Below are 17,899 nucleotides of genomic sequence, written 5' to 3' on the forward strand. Positions count from 1 at the left end.
CTTATATCCTCCTTTCAAGACGCTGTCAAATTTATTCATCCGCTCTTCTAAGTCCTTCACTGTCTCTGACAGAATTACAGTGTCATCAGCAAACCCCAAAGTTTTTATTTATTATCCCTGAACTTTAATTTCGACTCCATTTTTTTTGTTTTTTCTCTACTGCTTGCTCAATGTACAGACTGAATAAAATCAGGGATACACTACAACCCTGTGTCACTCCCTTCTCAACGATTGCTTCACTTTCATGTCCCTTGACTCTTATAACTGCTGTCTTAGAGATTTTCTCCGCTTGTGGACTTGGTGTTGTATTGTCATCATTATCATCTCATCCTCATCCCTGTCGCACAAGTCGCCCAATGTGGCGTTGACTGAAATAAGACTTGCACATGGGGACCGAACTTCGCCAGATGGCGCCTCCCGGCTAACAATGACACACACCCCCCCAGGGGGCTCGCGGTCCTTTCGTGAGTACGTGCGTGGCGAGCACGGGGCCCCGAGCTATTGCAGCCTTCCTTCCTTTTTCCGGGCTGCATTTCCTTTCCCTTCCCCTCCTTTCCTGTCCTTCATCCTTCCCTCCGACCTCTCCTCTCCCTCTCTTGGTGTCCCTACTTATGGTGTCCTTCCTTATGTTGGCCCTGCTATTCTCCTGGTTCTGTTGACCTTGCAATTCGGCCTTGTTCTGTAATTCCTTCATCCGTTTGGTATTCTCTGGTCCCCTCTGGGGTTTGACCTCCATCACTAAATTTTCTTCCGTAGTGTGAGCCATTTGGGGAAGAGCACCTTACCTAGTGTCTCCGGCGTGTGCCATCATCATTGATTCCATCGTTTCCTTTACGTCGTTGTTTGACGCTAGGGTCCATAGCCAGCACGGTAGCCAGCCCGTGTGGTGGGGTCGCTATGTACCCTTTTGGTTGAGCCCCCTGAAAACACAGGGATCACACGTCTGATACCTGAGTTGTGACCTCCTCATGTAAGCCTAGGAGTGGTTGCTTGTCGTCCTGGAGCATCGGAACTCCCAGCAATGGCCGCCGTGCCAGACGGTCCTTGCTGTGGCTGGGTGGCGCCCATGAGGAGAGCCCCTGATCGGAGTGGGTGGTATCAGGGCGGACACTATGCTCATGAAACGCATAAGAGTCCACAACTCTGGCCGTTCTCCGGCCGTCTCTTTGACTGGAAAAGATTCTTCACGTGCTGCTTCCTCTGCCCCTTCCGCCTTCCCTTCCGTGGCTACCCCCTGGGAGGAGGGCCAGGCTCGTCGGCTGGGGGCGAAACCTTTCCCTCGCTATCTGGTTTGCGCCAGAACTGATGGGGATACTTTTACTCATACGAAACCTATGTTTTTTGTTGAACACATCGAAGACAAGTTTGGCGAGGTGGACTCTATCAGCAAGATGCGGTCTGGGTCACTGTTGATTAAAACCGCTTCAGCTACCCAGTCTGCAGCTCTCCTTGCCTGTACCCATCTTGGTACGATTCCTGTGTCAATTACCCCACACCAGTCCTTGAACATGGTGCAAGGTGTAATTTTCCATAGAGACCTCCTCCTTCAATCTGATGAGGAACTTCGGGACAATCTAAGCCGGCGGGGGGTTCACTTTGTTCGGCGGGTTCAGAGGGGTCCGAAGGACAACCGCGTTGACACTGGTGCCTTTATCTTGGCCTTTGAAGGGGACACCCTCCCTGAGAAGGTCAAGATTATGGTCTATCGGTGTGACGTGAAGCCATACATCCCACCACCTATGCGATGTTTCAAGTGTTTGCGTTTTGGCCACATGTCTTCGCGCTGTTCGCAGGCCCCCCTCTGTGGTGACTGTGGACATCCGTTCCATGAGGGAAGTTCCTGTGTTCCCCCTCCTGTGTGCGTAAATTGTCGTGGGAATCATTCTTCACGGTCACTGGATTGCCCAGTGTATCAGAAAGAGAAAAAGATACAGGAGTATAAGACTCTTGATCGTCTCACCTATACCGAGGCCCGTAAAAAGTATACACGCCTTCATCCAGTGACCCTGACAACTAGTTATGCTTCAGTAGTATCTTCACCTCCTCCTCCTCATTCCTTACCCCAGTCCCGAACCCCTTTCCTCCCCCCTCCCCCTGCGGTTCCCACACCATCCCCCCCGGGCACCGCTTCCTCTCCCCGGCTGGAGAAGTGTCCTGCTTCTTCGGCGTCTGCCGGTCATGGGCGCCCCTCGCGGGATCCCCCTTCCCGGCACCTTCCAGGCCAAAGGTCTGCTGCCACGCGGCCACCACGAGAACCACGGTCTGCGGGCCCCCAGATCGCCCGCTCTCTTTCTGTTCCCGATCTTGCTGTGGCTGGCTCCATTTTGTTGCACAGCCCTCCACGATCCCAAACAGAAAGAAAGAAGAAGCACAAGTCCCGGGACAAGGAGTCTCTGGTATCGCCAGAGGTCTCGTCCCCATCTTCACAACCTAACTCTGACCTGTTATTCATGGATGTCGCCCCCTCCTTGTCGGTGACGGGTGGTGACCCACCGGCATGACTGACATTAGCCTGTTCACCCCCCAATTGACTCATCGTTCTTTGGCTATCCAATGGAACTGTAATGGCTATTACCGTCACCTACCGGAGTTGCAATCCCTTCTTTCGTTTTACTCTGCGGCTTGTGTGGTTCTACAAGAAACTCATTTTACTGGTGGTCACTCACCAACCCTCCGTGGCTTCCGTGCTTTCTGTCGAAATCGGGTCGGCCCCCTACGGGCGTCTGGCGGAGTTTGCACGTTGGTCCGAACGGACATTGCCAGCACGTGGATTCCTCTCCAAACTACATTGGAAGCAGTTGCTGTTAGGATCCACCTGGACTCTGGAGTCACAATTTGCAATCTGTATCTCCCTCCTGACAGAACTCCTACACCTGCCTCCTTAAGTGCCCTCCTTCAGCAACTTCCTCCTCCCTTCCTTATACTTGGCGATTTTAATGCACATCATCCCTTGTGGGGCAGTGCATTTCCATCTAGTCGGGGTCATCTCATTGACCAGTTTATTACCGACCACGACTTGTGCCTTCTTAACGATGGCTCCCCTACCCATTTCAGTGCCGGTCATGGTAGCTTTTCTGCCATTGATCTTTCTCTCTCTTCTCCCTCCCTCCTCCCTTCCCTACAATGGTCACCGCACGACGACCTTTGCGATAGTGACCACTTCCCGTTGATTCTCTCGCTCCCTTCCCGCTCCCCCATGGACAGATCACCTCGTTGGTCCTTCCAACGTGCCAATTGGCCTCTGTATACTGCACAGGTCGTTTTTTCTCCCTCATTGTCGGATGGTATTGATGATGTCATACGTGACATGTCTGACGCGATTGTTCACGCTGCTAGCCTTGCTATCCCGCGCTCATCTGGACCATTTCGCCGCCGGCAGGTCCCTTGGTGGAGTTCGGACATTGCCGTTGCTATCCGTGATCGCCGTCGAGCTTTGCAACACCTTAAGAGGCATCCATCCGTTGCCAATCTTATTACCTTTAAACGCCTTCGCGCAAGGGCCCGTTACTTAATCAAACGGAGCAAACGGATGTGTTGGGAACGCTTTGTTTCTTCCCTCGGTTCTGCTGTCCCTCTGTCGCGGGTATGGGCTACACTTCGCTCTCTCCAAGGTTGCCATCGGCAGTCTACCCTCCCGGGTCTTCACCTCCCGGATGGCCTTTGCACGGACCCGTTGATTCTCGCGGAACACCTTGCGACCCATTTTGCAACAGCGTCGGCATCAGCCTCCTATCCGGCTGCTTTCCTTCCCCAGAAACAGCGGGCCGAAGCTTCCGCCTTATGTTTTACCCCCAGCCAGTCAGAATCATACAACGACGCTTTTACTGAATGGGAACTTCTTTCCGCACTCTCCTCTTCTCATGATACGGCCCCTGGCCCAGACTTCATTCATAACCAACTGCTTCAACATCTCAGTGCTCCACAACAGCGACTTCTTCTCCAGGTATTTAACCGTATTTGGCTCCAGGGTGACTTCCCTTCTCAATGGAGGGATAGCATCGTGGTTCCCGTCATTAAGCCCGGTAAGAACCCCCTGTTCGTCGACAGCTATCGGCCAATTAGTCTGACGAACGTTGTTTGTAAGTTACTTGAACGGATGGTAGCCCGTCGGCTCACTTGGGTCCTCGAATCTCGGCGTCTGTTGTCCCCTTACCAGTGTGGCTTCCGAGAGGGACGGTCTCCGATCGATCATTTACTTCGCTTGGAATCCGCAGTTCGGCAGGCCTTTTCCCAGCGCCGCCATTTGGTTGCTGTATTTTTCGACCTTCGCAAGGCCTATGATACGGCTTGGCGCCATCATATCTTACTTACACTTCATGAGTGGGGTCTTCGGGGCCCACTCCCGATTTTTATCCGCCAGTTCTTGTTTCATCGCTCGTTTAGGGTTAGGGTTGGTACAGTTTTAAGTTCTCCGCGAACCCAGGAGAATGGCATCCCTCAGGGTTCCGTATTGAGTGTACTTCTGTTCCTCATTGCTATAGATGGACTTGTGGCCTCCGTCGGTCCTTTGGTCACTCCTGCTCTGTATGTGGATGATTTCTGCATTTGGGTTAGTTCCTCTTCGATGGCCGCTGCAGAGCGTCAGCTCCAGGGTGCTATACGGCGTGCCTCTGCATGGACCATCTCACACGGATTTCAGTTTTCTCCTTTAAAATCGCGAGTGGTCCACTTTTGTCGCCGTGTGACAGTCCACCCCGATCCAGAGCTCTATCTCAATGCACAACGATTACCTGTGGTCCCACAGTTTCGTTTCCTTGGCCTTCTTTTCGACAACAAGCTCACTTGGCTGCCTCATATCAGACGCCTGAAGATAGGATGTTTCCGTAAACTAAACGTCCTTCGCTTCCTTGCCCACACCTCTTGGGGTGCTGACCGTTCCACTCTCCTCCACCTTTATCGGGCCTTAGTGTTGTCTCGCTTGGACTATGGTTGTCAAGTTTACGGTTCAGCTGCCCCTTCTACATTGCACCTCTTGGATCCGGTCCACCATCGTGGTATCCGTTTGGCCATCGGTGCCTTCCCGACTAGCCCTGTAGATAGTCTCCTGATTGAGGCTGGGATCCCCCCCCTTTCCGTTCGGCGCTCCCAGCTTCTGGTTTCGTATGCAATCGCTGTCCGTTCCTCTCCCACTCATCCTTCCTATTCTATCCTGTTCCCTGCCCAAGGAAGTCGCCCACCTGACTCCCGCCCTCGGGCGGGTTTACCGGTTGGGCTCCGCCTAGCGTCTCTTCGCCGTGATTTTCAGCTTCCTTCCTTTTCCTGTATCCCACGTTCCCTCCCCAACACACCTCCTTGGTTAGTTCCTCGGCCCCGAGTTCGGATGGATCTCTGCCGAGGTCCGAAAGATTCCGTTCCCCCGATGGTGTTCCGTTGTTTTTTCCGCCGCATTTTATCTGAGTTTCGGGATGCTGTTGTTTTTTACACTGATGGCTCTAAATCTGCTGATCGTGTGGGCTATGCCTTCACCTCCTCTGTAGGCATGGAAAATCATCTCCTGCCAAATGCATGTGGGGTGTTCACTGCGGAATTGATGGCGGTCTCCCGGGCCCTGGCCTTTATTAAACAGTCCAAGCTCAATCGCGTTTTGTTATGTACAGACTCAATGAGTGGCCTTCAGGCACTTGACCAGTGTTTCTCCCGTCATCCCTTGGTCTCCTCCATCCATGACCATCTCGCTGATCTCCACCATGCTGCTTGTTCTGTTAGCTTCCTTTGGGTCCCTGGCCATGTGGGCATCCAAGGAAATGAGCTTGCTGATCGTTTGGCTGGGGGAGCAGTCTCTTACCCCCCATTCCCTGTCACCCCTCCTGTGGCGGATTTACGGCTTCATCTCAAATCCCACTTTGCGCAATCATGGGCCGCATCCTGGGAGGCTACCTCCTTGTCTAATAAACTTCGTACGATTAAGGTGACACCTGTCCCATGGCGTTCTTCCTTACGCCTCTCGCGAAAGGACTCAACCACCCTCTGTCGTCTTCGCATCGGCCATACCAGGCTGACCCATGGTTTTCTTTTGCGTGGTGAGCCACCCCCACTTTGTGGTTGTGGAGCTTTCCAGTCAGTGGCCCACATTTTGGTGGAATGCCCCCTTCTTTTAGCTCTGCGTACTAAGTACAGACTTCCCAGCACTTTACCCTTAATATTAGCAGACGATTCCCGGATGGTTGAACTGGTTCTCAGTTTCCTCCGTGAAAGTGGTTTTTATTCTCAGTTTTAAGGATTTTCATCTCCCTCTGGAGTAGGGGCAGGGCGGTGAGGGTTGGGATGTCTCCCACTGTAGGCTGTGCTTGGAGATTCCTGACTCCCCTCCCTGGCCATGTTCCTTCTTTTTTCCCTTTTACTGTTTTTATCGCCTTTTAGGTTTGTTTAATCCCTTTTACAATCCGCCCTTTTACACTCTGGCGGTTGAACGCTTTTAAATAGCATGTGGTCTTGCTTGTACTGCTTCACAGGTGGGATATTTCCTCTCTTGCGTTTGCCCATTTACTGACTTCCCTCCTTGTGTTTTTATCATTGACGACACAACTGCACTTTTTTAGCCTTTTACCTTTTACCTTTTATTGTTTTTGACTCTTCTGAGCTGTCCCTCTGTCGGAACTGACCGTCTTTGTAACAAGGGACTGATGACCTTGCTGTTTGGTCCCTTCAACCCCAATCAACCAACCAACCAATGACACACACTCATTTCATTTTGCCTTGTGCATTCCTAAATTTCTCTGGAATCCAAAGTAATCTTCCCTGAGGTCGGCTTCTACCAGTTTTTCCATTCTTCTGTAAAGACTTCATGTTAGTATTTTGTAACAATGACTTATAAAAATGACAATTCAGTAATGTTTCCACCTGTCAGCAACTACTTTCTTGGAATTAGAATTATTACATTCTTCTTGAAGCCTGATGATATTTTGCCTATTTCATACATCTTGCTCCCAGATGGAAGAGTTTAGTCATGGCTGGCTCTCCCAAGGCTATCAGTAGTTGGAATGTAATCTCGTCTACTTGCAGGCTCTTGTTGTGACTTTACACCTTTTGTACAGTGCTCTGTCAATTTTTTTCCCATAGTATCGTATGTCCCATCCCATAATCATTTATGTCCTCTTCCATTTCTGTTATGTTGCCCTCAAATACATCTCCTTGTGCAGAACCCCCATACGCTCCTTTCATCTTACAGCTTTCCCTTCTTTACTTAAGGCTGATTTTCAATCTCAGCTCTTGATATTCACACAGGTGGTTCCTTTTTTGCAAAGGCCTCTTTAATTTTTCTGCAGGCGGCTTCTAGCTTTCCCCTAGTGATATATGTTTTTACACTCTTATATTTGTCCTCCCATTATTCCTGCTTAGCCATTTTGTACTTCCTGTCAATCTCATTTTTTAGTCTTTTGTATTACCTTTCACCTGCTTCATTTACTGCATTGTTATATTTTCTCCTGTTATCAATCAAACTGATATCTCTTATGTTACCCAAGAATTTCTACTTGGCTCCTGATGCCTTCTGTTATCCATGAGTTATTTTTACAGTTTTTGTCATATGCTGTTATGAAGGGGAAGCATTCATCAAAAACACTCATGAATTCTTAAACAAAAGCATTGTAGTTCGTGTTTACTGAGTACTGCTTGCTGAAAGACCAGGATGTTTCATTTAGTCTTGAGACAAATGTATTCGCATTGTGTTAGCTGAAGTTCCTGACTCGTTTCACTGGTACAGTTTTATCTAAATTTGTCAATGAGTTAGTAAAGCAGTAAAGGGAACAAAAGAAAAATTTGAAATAGGAATAAAACCCATGCAGAGGAAGGAAAAAAAAAAAAAAAATAATTAGAGGGTTGCCGATGACATTGTAATTCTGTCAGAGACTGAAAAGGACCTAGAAGAGCAGTTGAACAGGATGGACAGTGTCCTGAAAGGAGGATATAAGGTGAATATCAACAAAAGCAAAATGAGGGTAATGGAATGTAGTCAAATTAAATCAGGCGATGCTGAGGGGATTAGATTAGAAAATGAGACACTTCAAGCAGTAGATGAGTTTTGCTATTTGTGGAGCTAAATAACTGATTATGGCCAAAGTAGAGAGGATATAATATGTAGACTGGCAACAGCAGGAAAAGCGTTTCTGAAAAAGAGAAATTAGTTAACATAGTGTATAGATGGAAGTGTCAGGATGTCCATTCTGAAAGTATTTGTGTAGAGTGTGGCCATGTATGGAAGTGAAACATGGATGATAAACAGTTTAAACAAGAAGAGAATAGAAGCTATTGAAATGTGGAGCTACAGACAAATGTGAAGATTAGATGGGTGGATCACATAACTAATGAGGAGGTTCTGAATAGAATTTGGAAGGAGAGAAATTTGTGGTGAAACCTGACTAAAAGAAGGGATCGGTTGGTAGGACACATTCTGAGGCATCAAGAGATCGTCAATGTAGTACTGGAGGGAGTGTGGGGGTTAACATTGTAAAGGGAGACCAAGATATGAGTACAGTAAGCAGATTCAGGAGGACGTACGTTGCAGTAGTTCTTTGGAGATGAAGAGGCGTGTACTGGATAGAACATCATTGAGACCTGCATCAAACCAGTCTTTGGACTGAAGAAGAAGAAGAAGAAGACGACGACGACGTACTTCCTCCACTTTGCAACTGACACATACGTTGATTCCACTTACTGCCGGTATGGTGCATGCCTGGAAAAAAAAAAGTTGTAGCAGCTGACAGAGGTTGTGTGTGTTCTCGTGTTGAATGTTATTTAGTATTGATGACCTCACAGTTGATTTCTGCAGAGATTTTGTTATTAAAAACAAAGATTCCAAGACTTACCAAGCGGGAAAGCGCCGGTAGATAGGCACAATAAATAAAACACACAAACACACACAGAATTTCTAGCTTTCGCATCCGACGGTTGCTTCTTCCCTCTTTCCTGAAGAAGCAACCGTCGGATGCGAAAGCTAGAAATTCTGTGTGTGTTTGTGTGTTTTATTTATTGTGCCTATCTACCGGCGCTTTCCCGCTTGGTAAGTCTTGGAATCTTTGTTTTTAATATATTTTTCCCATGTGGAAGTTTTTCTATTATATATATATATATATATATATATATATATATATATATATATATATATATATATATATATATGACAAATTTGCAGGGCACTCCTCTGACTTAATGTTCTTACTGATCACTATGTTAAGAACATTGGTATAGAAGTTGTCATCCACCTGATAGTGGAACCTATACAAGTATCCAGTATGCCTCAGAAAAATCAAACATATCCTTCCAACCATGTAGCTCTTACACTGATTATGATCCCACCTAGACCATGGCTCAAGATTCATTGTAATTGTCACAATTCAGTACGTTCTTCATTGCTTCCACACTAGATCGTGTTTGGAATATCTCAAAATGTAAACTGAGATTCATCGTAGAACATTGTCAGTGACCAGTACTGTTAGCTCTATCATTACGTCCCGTCCATCACAGTAGTCTGGCGTGGCAGTTAGTGGCGATTGTTGAAACACATTATGCTGCCATCTGCCCATTCTACTGGACACTGTGCTTTCGTCACAGGTCACCTATGAGATGGGTAGGAAAATGAAGTCGATAGTCACTTTTTTATATCATGCGACAGGAACAGACATACATACAAACCTCCCAAATTTGATGCTAATACATCATATTTGCATCATATGCAAAATACTTTGAATAAACGAGTGATTGCCTTTTTAAATAAGTTATTCACATGTTTGTTGTTTCATTATTTAATCTCTGAATTTAGGCATTTTTCCACAAGTCCATACCCACAAAAGTTTAAATACACCAGTTAAAAGTGTACAAGCCAAGAGAAAATGAAAAAGAGAGAGGGAGAGGGATATGCAGAGCAGTGACGAACTTGTTCAAATTCACTAGTTGGTCTGTGTAACGTGTTTTATACCTTCTACAACCTCCACAATCATATTCACAGCTGTTCCTTCTCCAAAAGCTACTTAATTTAGTTACGAGAAAATACGTTTTGCCCCTCTCTTTACACTTGCAAGGAACTTCCTCCAGTCGTGAGGAAACACTCTTTGCAACTCTTAATTACATTTGAAAATGGTGGTGTTGCTGTGACTCATCTCAAGCTGGCCAACTACTCTTCCACTGTCATAGCCACTTGGGTTGTTTTTAGCCATATTACAATAATATTACCAAGATAGGTGGCACAGTGGTTGAGCGTTGGTCTCAGATTGGGAGGAACGATGTTCATTTCCCCATTGATCATAAATAACTGTGTTTTATGTTTCCCCACAATCACTTTAGGGGTAGGCCTTTGAAAAGAATAATACCTTTCTCAACTTTTGTCAATCTGAGCCTCTGTTCTGTCTCTCTAATGATATTTATGTTCATGCCAAGTAGCCTCACACTGTAGCTGTTGTTGTTGTTGTTGTTGTTGTTGCGGTCTTCAGTCCAGAGACTGGTTTGATGCAGCTCTCCATGCTAATCTATCCTGTGCAAGCTTCTTCAACTCCCAGTACCTACCACAACTTACATCCTTCTGAATCTGCTTAGTGTATTCATCTCTTGGTCTCCTTCTACGATTTTTACCCTCCACGGTGCCCTCCAATACTAAATTGGTGATCCCTTGATGCCTCAGAACATGTCCTACCATCCGATCCCTTCTTCTAGTCAAGTTGTGCCACAAACTCCTCTTCTCCCCAATTCTGTTCAATACCTCCTCATTACTTATGTGATCTACCCATCTAATCTTCAGCATTCTTCTGTAGCACCACATTTCGAAAGCTTCTATTCTCTTCTTATCCAAACTATTTATCGTCCATGTTTCACTTCCATACATGATTACACTCCATACAAATATTTTCAGAAATGACTTCCTTACACTTGAATCTATACTTGATGTTAACAAATTTCTCTTCTTCAGAAATGCTTTCCTTGCCATTGCCAGTCTACATTTTATATCCTCTCTACTTCCACCATCATCACCTGACTTAATTCGACTACATTTCATTATCCTCGTTTTGCTTTTGTTGATGTTCATCTTATATCCTCCTCTCAAGACACTGTCCTTTCCGTTCAACTGCTCTTCCAAGTCCTTTACTGTCTCTGACAGAATTATAATGTCATCAGCGAACCTCAAAGTTTTTATTTCTTCTCCATGGATTTTAATACCTACACCGAATTTTTCTTCGGTTTCCTTTACTGCTTGCGCAATATACAGATTGAACAATGTTGGGGAGAGGCTACAACCCTGTCTCACTCCCTTCCCAACCACTGCTTCCCTTTCATGTCCTTCGACTTTTATAACTGCCATCTGGTTTCTGTACAAGTTATAAATAGCCTTTCGCTCCCTATATTTTACCCCTGCCACCTTCAGAATTTGAAAGAGAGTGTTCCAGTCAACATTGTCAAAAGCTTTCTCTAAGTCTACAAATGCTAGGAATGTAGGTATGCCTTTCCTTAATCTTTCTTCTGAGATAAGTCTTAAGGTCAGTATTGCCTCACGTGTTCCAATATTTCTATAGCACCCAAACTGATCTTCCCCGAGGTCAGCTTCTACCGGCTTTTCCATTCATCTGTAAAGAATTCGCATTAGTATTTTGCAGCTGTGACTTATTAAACTGTTAGTTCGGTAATTTTCACATCTGTCAACACCTGCTTTCTTTGGGACTGGAATTATTATATTCTTCTTGAAATCTGAGGGTATTTCGCCTGTCTCATACATCTTGCTCGCCAGATGGTAGAGTTTTGTCAGGACTGGCTCTCCCAAGGTTGTCAGTAATTCTAATGGAATGTTGTCTACTCCGGAGGCCTTGTTTCGACTCAGGTCTTTCAGTGCTCTGTCAAACTCTTCACGCAGTATTGTATCTCCCATTTCATCTTCATCTACATCCTCTTCCATTTCCATAATATTGTCCTCAAGTACATCACCCTTGTATAGACCCTCTATATACTCCTTCCACCTTTCTGCTTTCCCTTCTTTGCTTAGAACTGGGTTTCCATCTGAGCTCTTGATGTTCATACAAGTGTTTCTCTTTTCTCCAAAGGTCTCTTTAATTTTCCTGTAGGCAGTATCTATCTTACCCCTAGTGAGATAAGCCTCTACATCCTTATATTTGTCCTCTAGCCGTGTAGCTATTTGCTTTCAAACTTTGGTCACTTATGGAGCAAAATGTGCAACTTTTATTTCTGGATATATGCCCCAATCATTTCCTCCAAATTTTAAGTTTTCAGTGGTTTCCTTGTACCACTGTATGTGAATGCTGATATGGTGGATTGAGCTTCTGCTCAATCTCTAATGTCTACATTGCAGAAGACATGTTAAATTCTTATCCTTCTCAAGTCTCCTTTGATCAACACACAGTCCGATTCCAGAACATCGGTCCTGATAGTGAACTTGATAACACTTGCCTTTATTGTTGAGACAACCAGGTTGATAGGGACCCATAACAATTCATTGCATCACTGCTGCACATTTAGAGGTGTGGAAATCTTGATGTGGCTTAGCAGTTATCACTCAGTTTTTATTCTTTATTTCTATTTTCGTCTTCATTACAGTGGTATCTAAAATATATAGACTGTCCAGTAACATTAATGAGGCCACTGCCTATGTTCAATGTCAACAAGAAATAGCCACTCAGTGACGGCAGGTGGCAGCACTAGCTGTGGAGGGTGTATATAAAACATGTTGGGGGATGCGGAAAACAGTGCATTCGTTGTAACGCAGAAATGAGCAATTTAGCAGATGTCCAGAAGGGCTTGATAATTGGCATTCAGGCATTTCCAAAACAGCTAAGCTTGTAAACTGTTCACCTACATCATGGCTGAAGTACGAGGGGGGACCCAAAAGTAATTGGAATCATAAAGCTATACATTGCGTACTCGTAGTAGCAGGTTGTGCCGCCAGAGGCTTGCAGTAGGAGCTCTGCTGAGTCATTCTGCCACGCGGTGTCACCCAACAGTGAGAAGTCCGGTTTCTTTGGCAGTTCTTTGAGTGTGCATACAGTGCAGACGTGACACGAGGAAGTGGTTAGTTCTTACGAACAACATGCGGCAATGAAGTTTTGTGTCATGTGTGGCAAGAAACCAGCAGAAACTATTGCAATGATTCAGACAGCCTACAAAAACCATGCTCTTATTAAAACACAGGTGTACGAATGGTTTTCTCAGTTTAAAAATGGAGAAATGGTGGTTGAAGATCAGCCCCATTCCGGTCAACTTTCAACTGCTTGAAGCGAAGACAACATCGACAAAATCCGTGATCTTATCAGTGAAGATCGACGCAATACAATCAAGCAACTCAAGAACTTGTCCAGGTTGTCCCTGAGCTCAATTTAGCGCATCTTGACAATTGATTTGGGGATGCGAAGAGTGGTACCAAAATTCGTGCCAAAGCTTCTTACCAGAGATCAAAGGGATCGTCGCGTTCAAGCCTTTCTTGAAATGAAGCATGCATTCAAAGATGATCCACATTTTTTTCAACAAAATCATTACAGGTGGTGAGTCGTGGTGCTATGGGTACGATCCAGAAAGTAAACAACAATCATCACAATGGAAGTCACCTGGCTCACGTCGACCAAAAAAAGCTCAACAAGTGAAATCAAATGTGAAAATGATGTTGATCTGTCTTTTTTTGACATCAAAGGGATCGTACACTCTGAATTTGTCCCTGAAAACCAGGCAGTAAACCAACAATTTTATTTGGAGGCTATGAAACGACTTCGCAGAAGTTTGCCACGAAAACGTCCAGCTTTGTTGGATTCTGGCATGTGGTACCCACATCACAACACCACTTCCGCACACACGGCTCTCAGTGTTGGCCAGTTTTTGGTCTCAGTGAAGACGACTACCTTGACCCACTTGCCCTATTTGTCGGATCTAGCACTCTCAGACTTCTTCCTATTCCCAAGGATGAAAAGAGACTTGAGAGAGAAGCGTTTTGTGGATGTGGAAGACGTAAAACGCAATGTCATGAAAGTGCTAGCAGGTATCAAAGAGGACGAATTTAAAAGGTGCTTCAAAAACTGGAATGAACATTTTGACAAGTGTATTAATGCTAATGGAGAGTACTTCGAAGGAGATGAAGGTTGTATTTGAAAACAATAAAGTATATGCTTTCTAGAAAGAAATTCCGGTTATTTTTGGGTCCCCCTCGTATGCAATGATGGCGAAAGGGTGATGTCCAAAACTGGCGCCAAGGCAACTGCCTAAGCCCATAGATGACAGGGATGACCGACGGCTGCGGAGATGTGTATAAGTGAATAGATGTGCAATTGGTTGAGCAACTGACCACTCAGATTAACCAAGCGTCTACCAGCAGTGTCTCCTCAGTGAACGTTGCTGTGCATGAGCCGTCACAGCAGACACCTGGTTCATGCACCCATGCTGACTGCTTGTCATCAGCAACAAAGGCTGAAATTTGCACGCTAATACCACAACTACATGTTCATTGAATGGTGACAGGTTACCTTTTCCGAAGAATCACATTTTATGCTCAATTGTACAGACGTGTGGTGTATATAGCATGAAATGTCATAAAGCAAATGCCTTACAACCAGGCGGAAGTGTATGGTCTGGGGAATGTTTTCATGGAACTCTCTGGGTTAGTTCGTCATTCTGGATGGCACAGTGGATCAACACATGTATGCATCTATCCTTGTGGACCAAGTTCACCCCTACATGCAGTCTGTTTTTCCTCGGCTCAGTGGGATCTACTAGCAGGACAGTGCAACATGTCACGCAGCTTGCAGTGTATATGTGTGGTTCAAAGAGCACCAGGGCGAGTACTATACACCCTTGGCCACCAAACTACCCAGATTTAAACCCAGTTGAGAATCTGTGGAACTACCTCACCCGAGCTCTTTGCATCATTGGTCCTCAACTGAGAAACGTAATGCAGCTGGCCATAGCACTGGAGTCAGCATGGTGCCACATCCCTCTCAATCTCTCTCAGAACCGTGACTGCCTTCCTGCATATCTCAAGTTGCAAAAGGTGGTCATTCAGGTTTTGAGAGATGATCATATTAATGTGACTGGACAATGTATATTTATCAAAGTAGCAAATTCAATTTCTTGTATTTGGCAGCATCTTAATAACTATTAACATATTGTTGTTAATCTTTTTTTCTCTTTTCAGGTTTGTGCAACTGAATTCTCCTGCCACTGGATCTGTTCAAAAGAAGTACAAAGTTCCTAGTGATATTGATACTCTATTGCTTTTCAATGAAAATATTGATCGTCCAGTTGCAAGTCTGAGTATGTCAGACATGCCAATAAAAACAATGCAGGATATTATTAATAGTAACAAATATCTAATGCTTCCCAGATTGTCTTCACAGGTCAGATGCTAATCCTAGATTTCTTTGTAACATTACTGTAATCATTCTGATGTCTTGATTTGAAAAAGATAAGAATTCTTATACAGTTTACTGTTTTTTATGCATTTACAGTGACTTTATGTGGGGTTAACATTTTGGAGACTGGTCTTGCAAAACTATGTAAGGATTGCTGGAGTAGCGTTTTAAAGAAGTTTTGGAATATTTAGGTATCAGGAATGAGAGTTAATAAGTACGCTCAATATTACAGAAAATAAAGGTCTAAACATTTGTTTGTAGATGGATATAGATATCAATATTTTATCAGCCTGCATGAAAAAATGACACTTAAAACATTCAGTGTTCTAGTCTTGAAAGAATTCATAAATAAAAATTTTTAATGTTGTGTTAGAACAATCAGGCATACAAAGTGCTACAGTGCAGTCAGACCACTGTCAGCAAAACTTTTTCCTGGAGGATTATTTTGTTTAATTCTGTACAACAAACATAAAAAAGGTTTTATATCACCTCAGTTCTGAGAGCTCCAGAACCTGTACAGAACATTGGAATAGAGATCGACATAAACATCATTTCCACCCTTTTTATTGCTCATAGAAACCACACATTGCATGTTGTACCACCATACAGTGAGACCTTCAAAGGTCGTGGTCCAGATTGCTGCACACACTGGTGTCTCTAATACCCAGTAGCACATCCTTTTGCATTGATGCATGCCTTATTTGCTGTGGCATACTATCCACAATTTCATCAAGGCACTGTTGGTGTAGATTGTCCCACTCCTCAACAGCAATTTGGCTTAGATCCCTCAGAGTGGTTGGGGGATCACGTCATCCATAAACAGCCCTTTTCAATCTATTCCAGGCATGTTTGATAGGGTTCATGTCTGGAGAACATGCTGGGCACTCTAGTCGAGTGATGCCATTATCCTGAAGGGAGTCATTCGCAAGATGCAAATTATCGTCCATGAAGACAAATGCCTTGCCAATATGTGTATTGTACAGCCGTTACAGCGCCTTTCATGGCCACCAACGGTGTACATTGGCCACACATAATACCACCCTAAAACAGCAGGGAACCTCCACCTTGCTGCACTCGCTTGACATCGTGTCTAAGGCATTCAGCCTGACCGGGTTGCCCTCAAACACGTCTCGGACGACTGTCTGGTTGAAGGCATATGCGATACTCATCGGTGAAGAGAACGTGGCGCCAATCTGTAGCGGTCAATCTGTAGCGGTCTATTTGGCATGTTGTTGGGCCCATCTGTAACGCACTGTATGGTGTCGTGGTTGCAAAGATTGACCTCGCCATGGATGTTGGGAGGTTCACTCTGAGACACCTGGGAGCCCTTTCTGGCACAAAGTAACAATGCGGACACGATCGAACTGATCGGTGAAGAGAACGTGGCGCCAATCTGTAGCGGTCTATTTGGCATGTTGTTGGGCCCATCTGTAACGCACTGTATGGTGTCGTGGTTGCAAAGATGCACCTCGCCATGGATGTTGGGAGGTTCACTCCGAGACACCTGGGAGCCCTTTCTGGCACAAAGTAACAATGCGGACACGTTCGAACCGCGGTATTGACCGCCTAGGCATGATTGAACTACAGACAACACGAGCCATGTACCTCTTTCCTGGTGGAATGACTGGAACTGATCGACTGTCGGACCCCCTCCATCTAACAGGTGCTGCTCCTGCATGGTTGTTTACATCTTTCGGCTTGTATAGCGACATATCTGGTCAGTCAAAGGGACTGTGTCTGTGATACAATATCCACAGTCAATGTCTGTCTTCAGGAGTTCTAGGAACCGAGGTGATGCACAACTTTTTTATGTGTGTATATATTCTGTACACAGTATTAAAAAAACTTTTAGATTTGCTTTCTTTGTGAGCGACTGTATCTTGTGTACACGTCTGTCTACATATGTACACTGCAAGCTGATGTACAGTGCATGGCGGGGAGTACATTGACAGATATTAGCGACTTTCTGTTCTGTACCATTTGCATAAGCTATAATTAGAAATATTATTAATTCTGTGGCTCTGTTTTCTATTGTCCCTACTGGTTATATATGCTGAGGTGACAAAAATCATGGGATGGTGATTTTCTCACATACAGATGGCAGTAGTATCGTGTAGATGAGGTATGAAAGATGCATTGGCTACTCTGTCATTTGTACTCAGATGTTTCGTGTCAAAAGGTTCCAATGTGATTAGTGCATGGCAGTGTCCGTTTCAGGAATCGTTAGGGAATCTAATATTCCTAGATCTGCAGTGTCAAGAGTGTGCAAGGAATAATAAATTTCAGGCTTTACCTCTCACCATGGATAATGTAATGGTCAGTGTCCTTCATGTAATGACCAAGAACAGTGGTGTGTATGTGTAAAGTTGTCAGTGCTAACAGACAAGCAAATCAGTGTGGGATGTATGATGAACATATCTATTAGGACAACATGGCAAGATTTGTCGTTGGCAGTAGACGACAGATGCGAGTACCTTTGCTAACAGCACGATATTGCCTGCAGTGCTTCTCCTGTGCTTGTGGGCCTATCAATTGGATCCCGGAAAACTGTGGCCTGGTCACATGAGCCCTGA

At 45.1% G+C, this 17,899-nt stretch overlaps 1 protein-coding gene across 1 annotated transcript in view; it reads left to right on the forward strand.

Annotated features, from left to right (window-relative positions):
* Positions 1 to 17,899, forward strand: part of LOC126354232 (dnaJ homolog subfamily C member 16) — a 162,753-nt gene that overhangs the window by 45,664 nt on the left and 99,190 nt on the right. Inside the window, exon 6 of the mRNA XM_050003727.1 lies at positions 15,110 to 15,311. Within this exon, the coding sequence (XP_049859684.1) occupies positions 15,110 to 15,311 (202 nt within the window). The remainder of the gene's footprint in view (positions 1 to 15,109; positions 15,312 to 17,899) is intronic.

The sequence above is a fragment of the Schistocerca gregaria genome, chromosome 3, assembly GCF_023897955.1.
Source record: "Schistocerca gregaria isolate iqSchGreg1 chromosome 3, iqSchGreg1.2, whole genome shotgun sequence".
Lineage (NCBI taxonomy): Eukaryota > Metazoa > Arthropoda > Insecta > Orthoptera > Acrididae > Schistocerca > Schistocerca gregaria.